This window comes from Vicia villosa, unplaced genomic scaffold (assembly GCF_029867415.1).
Source record: "Vicia villosa cultivar HV-30 ecotype Madison, WI unplaced genomic scaffold, Vvil1.0 ctg.000970F_1_1_3, whole genome shotgun sequence".
Lineage (NCBI taxonomy): Eukaryota > Viridiplantae > Streptophyta > Magnoliopsida > Fabales > Fabaceae > Vicia > Vicia villosa.
In genome coordinates this window covers 376,358-386,854 of record NW_026705437.1, presented here as the reverse complement: position 1 = coordinate 386,854, position 10,497 = coordinate 376,358, and the positions used below count along the sequence as shown (strand labels likewise).

The 10,497-nt window shown below is 38.8% G+C and overlaps 1 protein-coding gene across 1 annotated transcript; it reads right to left on the bottom strand.

The window, feature by feature from the left end:
- Positions 1-8,614: 8,614 nt before the first annotated feature.
- On the bottom strand, positions 8,615-10,261 carry LOC131632607 (uncharacterized). Its single transcript, XM_058903356.1, has one exon. It carries the CDS (start codon positions 10,259-10,261, stop codon positions 8,615-8,617), a length of 1,647 nt encoding a protein of 548 aa, XP_058759339.1.
- Between the last annotated feature and the right edge of the window lie 236 nt (positions 10,262-10,497).

Below are 10,497 nucleotides of genomic sequence, written 5' to 3'. Positions count from 1 at the left end.
TACTGAGGCTGTTGAGAAAGCTGCTCAAGAAGAAGTTGTTGCTGAAGAAGTTCAGGAAGTTGTAGTTGAAAATAAGATAGAGAAAAAGAGACTGCTGAGAAGAAGAAGAAGAAGAAGATAAAAATGAAAAATAAGAATGTGGAAAGTGAAAAGGCTGTTGAAAAGAAGGAGACAAGAAAGAGAAAATTAATCATTAATAATTCGGATGAAGAAGAAGAAGCTCAAGAAGCTGTGAATCAGCAAGTAGAAGCTGTGAATCAACCAGAAGGAATTATTCAAGGACCAACAACTCAAGTAGTTGAAGGTCAGAAGGCTATTGATAATGAAAAGGAGAGACTGGAATCTACCAGAAGAAGAGAAATTTCTCTTGGGAAGGCAAAGATTGTGGAAGAGCAGAAGAGTAAGAAGCAGAGGAAACTGGAGGCTGTGTTTGAAGGTATTCAGAAGGTGTCCAAAGGTATACATCTCTCTGAACCTGATTCTGTTCCTGCTTTACATTCAGAAGTTGCACCAATAAATGTTGCTCAAACCCCTGAACCAATAAATCAACCAGAAAAAGCCCCACCAGAATCACCCATAAATATCCATGTTCTCACACCTCCTTCTTCTCCTGTAACCAAAACTCTTACTCCTCCTCACTCACCCATCACAAATGTTCCCATTCCTTCTACTCCACCCACCACAATCAACCTTGCTTCTGACCAAGCCCTTGAAAACCCTGTCCTTGAAATACAACCCCTTCAAACTCTCTTTCCACCTCACACAAATATATCCATTTCTCAACCCCCACCTCATGCAAACTATGAACCCATTCCTTCCACCTCTCAAAATAATCCTTCTGTATCAGATATTCCAGATTCTGCATCACATGAGCAATTGCTCCGTGACTGCAATTACACACCCAAGCCTCGTCCTGAAGCTGAGCTGGTAGTGTTAGATTCTGAGAATGAAGCAGTATCATCCTTCCGTTTGGATAGACAGCCTCAACCCTATTCTGTCCCAAACCCAGATTCTCCCATAACCAAAATAAACTCCCGCCGAGCATACCCTATTGGTGTAATCTATGAAATGGTAAAGAGGAATATCAGAAGAGTATTTGATACTCTCAGAATAGTTGAGCATGCTGGATTAAATGATGTTGCTATGCGAAAATTCTGGAGAATCTTCCAAAGAAAAGCAGATGCTTATTTTGAAGAACTTCAGGAAATTTGTGTAGAACTTGCTCCACGACCTTGTGGAATTCTAATGAACTATGAAGACTTCTGGTTCAGTCGTCTTGGAGGGAGATATTGCTTTGAAGAGAAGAAATCCATTGATGAACTTGTTGAAGCACGAGTTTCTGCGGAGTTGGAAGCCAATCCTTGTAGGGATATTGTGGTCTGGAGACCTAAGTATCCAGTTCTGACTGGAGACTTCAAGTCCTTGTTTGACTTTCTGAGGGAAAACCCTTCTGAGGAAGACCCCAATTTGGTCATTCCAGAAGTTGTTGACCCACCAGAAGTTGAAGGTCCTTCTGCACCAAGGAATCCTTCTGCCATTCTTCAAGATCTTGAGAATGGAGATTCTGATCTTCCTGCTGCAGAATATGAAGGAGATGCTTCTATGGAAGAAGCTGATGCTGAAGATCATCCTGCTGAGTCTATTCCTATTGAGGAAAATCAAGGTGTTGATCTAACAATGGAAGCTGCTGTTGAGAATGTTGTCCCTCTGGACAGAAGTTGCGAAGCTTCTTCTGGTGAACCCTCTCTTCTGGCGAAGACTTTAGAGGCTATTCAGAAGAACTAAGCTGACCTAGCTTCTCGCATGGACGCGCAAGATACTACCAATGCTGAGTTCCGCTCTTTCATGGAGAGGCAGACTGAGAGCAATGCTGGGATTCTTGACATGCTGGCCAAGATTATGTCTAAGTTAGGGTCGTCTTAGTCCTTTTGTGTCTTAGTAGTTTCTCTTTGTTCCTTGCATCGGTTTTCCATGCATCTTCCTTGTACTTTTTGACAATTCTCCTTTTGCAATCAATGAAAGTTATCATTCTTTTCTCTCATAATTGTTTTGTTTTTCATCTGAATCTTTTGTGTTTTTTGATGTTATGACAAAAAGGGGGAGAAAATGTGATAAATGATCTGATTTATATTATCAGTTGCTGAGAGAAAGTCTCCACATTTCTAACAAGAAATTGCAAGTTCTGTGTCTTTGAGTGTTTTGCAGGAAGTGAAGATCTTCTTAAAAGCTCAACATGAGAAGCAAAGACATGGGGAAAAGCAATTCTGTATGGAATCAAGCTCATGGGATTTGAAGCAAGCTGAGTGCTATAAAGCTTCAAGATCAGAAGCAAGAAGGAAGAATGTTATGATATTCTGATGATAGAATATGCTCTAACTCATTCTTATTCCTTATATGTTCTGATGCATGTTTTAGTTCTAAATATGCTCTGAAACATTATTGTTTTTGCTCTGATACATATTATATGTTCTGATACATATTTTATGTTCTGATTCATTCATGCTCTGACTTTTGTCGTTTAGTTTGTTTTGTAACATTTCAGGATGTAGAGATGCTCTGATGATGCTCTGGTACATTCAACAATGTTCTGATACAATCTAGCATGCAATGATTCAAGAAGAAATTCAAGCTCTGAAGCTGTCCTATGGAAGCAAGAATCAGAAGCTATGAATGTTCTGAAGATCTAAGCATATGTGATCGTCTCAACTGAAATGGAAAATACTCAGGGAAGTCCTTTATTTATAAATTTCTTCCAGTATTTATTTCAGGGGGAGATTATTTATCTCAAGGGTAGATTGTTAATCTCAGGGGGGAGACATATTCACACACTATGTTTATATGCTTATGCTATAGCTGTGTAATTGTCTTTAGCCGTCTGATATTCTGATTGCAAATTCATATCATTTATATATGTTTTTGTCATCATCAAAAAGGGGGAGATTGTTAGAACAAGATTTGTTCTGATCAATATTCTTAGTTTTGATGATAACAATGTATATGAATTTTGTATGAGATAATGTGGTACTCTAATACTATGCAATTTCCATTTCAGGAATTATATAAAGAGTATGCACAAAATCAGCGCAAGAAGCATTGACTCAGAAGGTACAGCATGCAACATAAGAACATGGTCTGGCAAGACATCAGAAGATGGTCAAGCAGAATCAGAACATGGTCTATGAAAGCATCAGAAGGACTTGAGATCAGAAGCAGAAGCACTGAAGTTCTCATGGTATCACGCTCAGAAGCACTTCAAGGTCAGAAGACAAGAAGATGATCTGCACCAAGCTGTTTGACTCTGATGATATTCAAACGTTGTTCACACAAACATCAGATCAAAAGCAAGTACTGACTGACAAAAGGATCGTTGAAAGCTATTAAAGGCAACGTCAGTAGACACAACTAAAACAAGGCTCGAGGTAGTTGACAAAAGAGTGAAACATTAAATGCAATGCTGTACGGAATACGCAAAGCATTAAATGCTCCCAACGGTCATCTTCTCAAACGCCTATAAATATGAAGTTCTGATGAGAGGCTATGTTACGAATTACGAATTCTGAATACAAGACTTTATGCAAAAACGCTGAAACGCTGTTCAAATCAAAAGCTCTCAAACTTCATCAACCTCACTACATTGTTGTTGTAATATATTAGTGAGATTAAGCTTAAACTTAAGATAAAATCACAGTTGTGATAATAGCTTTATTAGAAGCATTGTAACTCTTAGAATTTGTTTACATTAAGTTGTAAGAACTAGAGTGATCAGGTTGTTGATCAGTATACTCTAGAAAGTCTTAGAGGGTATCTAAGCAGATTGTTCCTAGAGTGATCAAGTTGTGATCAGTATACTATAGAAGACTTAGAAGTTGTCTAAGTGGAAAACCATTGTAATCTCGTGTGATTAGTGGATTAAATCCTCAGGTGAGGTAAATCACTCCAAGGGGGTGGACTGGAGTAGTTTAGTTAACTACGAACCAGGATAAAAATCATTGTGCAAATTGTTTTTATCTTACAAGTTTTAAAGCTACACTTATTCAAACCCCCCCTTTCTAAGTGTTTTTCTATCCTTCAGCAGAGTTCAACCCCCTTTGGAAGAAAGTGAAATGGTGGATATGTTCATGAGCACACTGACCGGTCCTTTCTATAGCCATCTACTTGGGAGCTCTTCATTTGGTTTCACTGACCTCATACTAACTAGGGAACATGTTGAGAGTGGCATCCGAAGTGGAAAGATTCCAGTGAACTCAACCTCTAGTGCCACAAAAAATCCTTACAATGGGAGGAATGAATCCAACACTGTTGGGGAAATCTTGATCTCTAATCAAGCGTCGGTACAACAATAAGGCAACCAACGTAAACAAGGCACATCCAAAAGACAATTTGCAAAGATCAACATGTCTTTGACTCAAGAACTGCAGCACTTATTGAAAGCAGAGCTACTTACACAGATAGCTCCTCATCCAAATCCCAACACTTCCTCTCCCCTCTATAATCCCAACGCGAGGTGTACATATCACTCCAATAGTCCTGAACATGACACCGACAATTGCTGGACATTTAAGAATAATATTCAAGATATGATCGATGTTGGGGAAATCGAGTTCGACCCTCCTACAACCCCTAACGTGATCACTGCTCCCATGCCCAATCACAACAAGATTACTAATGTCGTGGATGGCTAGACGGACGAACTTTTGGATCATTAGAGTTACTTTCATTTGCAATTTCTATTCTGTTTGTTTAAACATTTGACTTATGATAGACATTATCTGTTTTAATAATCATCACTAGTGTATTGCATATGTTTGTCTTGAATAAATCATTTCGCTATCACTCATTTAAACTGTGTCTTTACTTTGTTTATGTTTTGTGATATTCAACTCTTGCTAAGCTGTTAGCCTTTTGAGGGAGGATGACGAAAATGATACCATGACCTTATACAGTAATGCTTTTGAATAGACTATGCTGACGATGTACTGGCATTGTTTCAATTCCTAAATAGTGGAGATATAAGGATGTTAATCCCTCGTCAACCCCCTTTGAGCCTAAGGTGTAGAAGTTTTTCTTTCGCGTACAAGGTAAAACCTTTAATCATAACCTTGGAAAGGGTAGATTCTCAGTTGACTCAATCAGGCCAGTTGTTATTCAACACAATCAATGATGGATTCCCGTAACCATTAAGTCAGGCAGTCAACATCTATCAAAAAGAAAAAATTGTCAACTCAAAACCTATGAAGGAGACTTATCAAAAATCAAAACATCCCGCTGACTGTAATTTCAAAATAAACAGCTTAGGCAAAAGTTAGGGATAACAAAATGAAAGTCAAAAAGAGGTTGCTAAAAATCCTCGTCAAAAAAAGATATTACAAAAAGGGATGACTGCCTGTCCAAATAAACTTCCAGTACTTTAACCATCATCAAATGTGAATGTTACGGCTTCAAGACCTGCTAGAACTGAAATGCAAAGTTAACTGAGCATAGGATCGAAGAACATCACGAAGATTGGGATGGGTACAAATAAAGTTTGAGCCATTATCCTTTGTTTCTTAAACCGTGAACCAAGCCACGTTACAACCCTTAAAAGTCCTAACTGAAGCATGGTTAGTTCGAAAGCATACTGTCACCAAAAAGGTATCCTGACTTAAGGTTTACCACAAATGCTGGGTTGATATTTCGTTTTTACAAACATCACATTTTTATAAACATCACGCTTTTACATCTCCTGTTTTAATGTTTTTTCAAAAAAAAAACAAGACAGACATATGCATTGCATCTCATGAATTCATTATTAGACATATTTTGCTACATAATTTCAAATGTTAGCATCAGAAAGAATTTGCACAGGGTACGACTAATGGCTAAAAGTCATCCCGACAGAAGAAATCACTTCAGCAACAATATCTATCACACCTGAATCGATAAATACAAGGGACATGACATGCTTTGTCCAATCAATCTGGGGCAATCAGGTCAAGATTCAAAAAATCTCTCAAGAGCATCGAACAATCAGGGGAATTTTCATAAGTCTATGAGTACTAGGGACATCATCCATAGTATATATCCTAGAAAGTCCTCACAAGGCAAAACTTTCCAAGGTCCCTATTAGATGGGGCAGAGCTATGCAAGGCATGTTTAACACTTCGACCAACAAGCATTGGTGTGTCCCAATCTACACAAGCCCAGGAATGGCGGTTACTATAACCACTAGGGGCAACATTCAAGGCATCCAGGTCTTCCCACAAAGTCGGTTTCACAGGATCATATCCCCACAGAGTAATCCTTAAGAAGATATCTTCAAATGTTCTCGTCCCAACATAGACTTAGTTCCTTAACGGAGTTTACATCTTCGACACTGCCGGTTCCCCGACACTTTTCTCTTCTTCAAACAGGGTTACTCATCTCTCTTATCCCCAGTTATGGTACATCAAGATCAATCATTCAAATGGCTCTCATCCCCAAGCAGAAATCATAAATCCCCAACTGAGCATCTTCAAAACAAGATCAGACATTAAAATCATAATGATATATAGATTTATTTTCTCAATCAAGAAAAACCACTAGTATATTCCAAATAGCATAAATCATGTTCATACATCATATATCATAAACATATTCATACATTGCATACAGTACCTCATAATAAATTCATACATAACATGCAAGTTTCTCATTTATTTTGAGAGACTCATCACATAATACATGCATCATGACATTGCATAAAAACTGACTTTGCCTTTCAGGTCGACCAACCGATCAGACAAATACCATCAACAAATAAATCTCTATCAGATATATACTCTGGAAAGCATATCCCTCCAGACATTTTGAAGACACCTTATCAGATATACATTCCGGAAGGTCGAACCCTAGACATTCTGAAAATTCCAATCAGATGCACATTCTGGAAGCTTGACCCCCAGACTTCTGAAACATTCTTATCAGATATACATTCCGGAAGCTCGAACCCCGGACATTCTGAAAATTCTAATCAGATGCACATTCTGGAAGCTTGACCCACAGACTTCTGAAACATTCTTATCAGATATACATTCCGGAAGCTTGAACCCCGGACATTCTGAAAATTCTAATCAGATGCACATTCTGGAAGCTTGACCCCCAAACTTCTGAAACATTCTTATCAGATATTGAAAATTCTAGTAACACACGCTCGATGTCAACCTAGATGTTATGACATCCACACTTATGCAGTACAGACAGTAATAACAAAACAACATAAAAACAATAAAGAACACACAGAATTGTTTACCCAGTTCGGTTTAAACAACCTACTCTGGGGGCTACCAAGCCAGGGATGAAGTCAACTATCAGTAGTATCAATTCAAAGCTAAACTCCCCCGTTTACAACTTCTCACTTAATCACTACCCAATGACCCTTCTACCTAGGTTCTACCTAGATATGGAATATCTTTATTCCACTCTCCCTCAATCACAACAGTGATTACACATAAACAATAAACAATTACAGATAGAAGACACTCTTCAAAAACACACCTTGATCTGCTTAAAAGCTTCAATCAAGAGACATACACTCGTGCTTAAAAGCTTAGAGTGACATTACAAAAACACAAACTAGTTCCAACCCAATCATCAAGGACAATTGCTTGGATCACACGAGACAGTTACAGAACAGCAGTTCTTCACAATACACAATCTTTTGTCTGCGTTCCAAACTAGGATTGCAGTCCTTTTTATATGCAGCCTTGGGCTTTTTAAGAAACACATTAGGGTTAACAAAGTTAACCTAATTCACACGCCAACTGTCTGTTACACAATGTGCTGTCAGTAGGATCTTCAGGACGAAATATGCAGCACTCAATAAAAAGTTTCCTAAACTGATAAAAGGGATAAATCAGGAAACACAATTAATAAACAATAACAGCTCCTGCTATCACACACGGATGTCATGACATCGATCATGACATTCACTACAAAAGCAGTATTAGCTTCACACATATATGCAACCTGCATATACAAAATCAACCAGGTATGTTTTACCAATAATACAGCGAACATGAAAACACCTTCCATCTCACCCTTTGGCAAATTTTTGGCTAAAACAACCTGTCACACCATACCAGAGAAATCCTTGCAACGGACACGAGATAAAAACCAAAACACAATAACACAAGCTATTACAAAGCATACAACATACATCCCCAGTATGCACACACAGTGCTTAGACAAAAACAGATAGACAGCCACAAGAGTAGCACAAGCACAAATAGATTAACACAAAGATAAGAAAATTTGTTGATCACACACAACAACCATTCTTGTTGTTCTGGGGTGACATAAATTACTTCTCCCCCTGTTTGGCCATAAATTACTGCCCAAATTCAGACCCACTTGAGGTGTCTGAAGAACTTTCTTTCTCAGAGTCATTAGCCGGACTAGCACTTTCTTCTTCCCCTTCTTGTTCATCTTTGTCTTCCATCTCTTCAGTATCTGCAAACTCCTCATTCTCATCCATTTACAGAGTACGGATCATTTTTTCAAGAGATATTTTTCTTGATTCCAGTTCTTTGCAAGTCTCTTTTAGCATTGCTATGATTTCTGCTTTGCTGACTGATGCTCCAGATTTGGACGTTTTAGCTTATGTCATGACAATGTCAGGAACATGCTTTCCCTGAAACAATTTGTAATGGAAGGCCAAGGGACTATCTCTATTGCACACTACATCATGTTCATTGATAATGTTTGAGTATTGATCTAGAATTATACCACACAAGAGGGATGGAAAGGCAATTGGACCCTTAATACTGAAGCTTCCAGCATGCTTCATGGTTTGGTCAAAAATATATGCTCCATAATCAAACATTGCCTTTGTTCCTACAACATAAAGAAATCTACCAAGCACAATTGAGATAGTTGACTTGTGATTTGTTGGAACCCAATTAGATGCTCCTATCTTGTGAAGCATTGCATACTTGATGCTCAGCTTGCTTGCAGTTAGCATCTCTTTCAAGGGCCAACTTTTTACTTGCTTGGTTGTGATCACTTGACAGACTTGGTTGTCTGTTACTTCCAGCTCGGTTTGAGCTTCATCTGTTCTTTCCAAGTATTTATTAATCACAAAAGGAGAGAACGATACACACTTACCTCTTAAAAACACCTTTCTGTAGTTTGCACTCCTGCTGTTGCCACAATCTTCAAATAGGTTTACCACAAATTCTTTGACCAGCTTCCCATAACATTTGGGAAGATTGCACACAGGTTTTAGCAGTCCAGCTTCTTGAATCAGCTCTAAGACCTCCTTGTTTTCAAGAGCATTTGGAGCCAATTCCCTTTCAACAGCCAATCTCTTTTGGAGAACATACTTCCATCTGCTGGCACAAGAGGCGCAGTGGAAAGACACATTATCAATGGGAACTTCAGGAATACTAGCAGCAAGCTTACTGGTTGTAGGCTTCTTCCTCGATGGAATGTCAGGGACATTCACTTCAACATTAGATTCAGGTTCAACAATTTCCCGCTCCTTTGTTTTCTTTGGAATGACCCTGCTCCAAGATTTTGAATGACCAACCCCTTTACTCTTGGTTACAGCTTTGCTCTTGACAGGACCTCCAGAAGTACTCTTCTTCCTAACAGTGTCTTTGGCAGGGTTGTTCACTTGAGTGCTCCTTTTAGGAGATCCTTGGACAACAGCTTTGCCTTTTCTTCTTGTCATGATCCTGTTGGCTACACTGGGATTCAAGGAGGTAAGTAATTCATCGTCAGAGTACTCATCTAAGTCTACCACATTAGTATCAGTTTCAATATTGGCCTTAGGGTGCTCATTATTGTCGATGTCATTGACATCCTCAGTGACATTGGTATTCTTAGTAAACCCTTGTTCATCCTTGTTAATTTCTAGGTCACTATCAACGGTGTGAACAGCCTCAGCCTTACTGGTGTTATTGAGGGGAGCAGCCATTATGGTTTGAAGAGGAATAGATATTCCAGGCGCTTGATGATTCTCCTTCAGAATATGAGTAACAATCCTGGTAATTGCGCTATCGACATATTTGGATCCTTCTTTAGTAAGTTCCTCCATGGTAGCAGATGCTGACGATTTGGTACCCTTGTTGTGAATACCCTCCTTGGGCCGTTTTGCATGATTCGTTTTAGGCTTTGTGGCCTTTACTTCGTCACTGCTAATCGTCCTTAAAGGGACAACCTTAAGAACACTATTAGGGTTAGAGGACTCTTTCGGTGTTGCCGGGTCCGAAACTGGAGATTCATCATTCAATTGCTGAGACATTCTGAAACTTAGAGAACCAGAACTTGTTTCACACCTATGAAGACAATTGAAGTAGATCAACCTTAGAGAGTAGCTAGCAGAACTTCTAGGAAAATTTTTCGTTTTTAGAATACTAGGGGATCGAGGGAGCTTTATATGCACACTGAGTGAAGGAAATTTCAAAACATGGATTTTTACAAAGCCCAAATAGTCTTCCCTCACGTGGGTTAATTGCTATAATATGTTTTAGTAGCAGA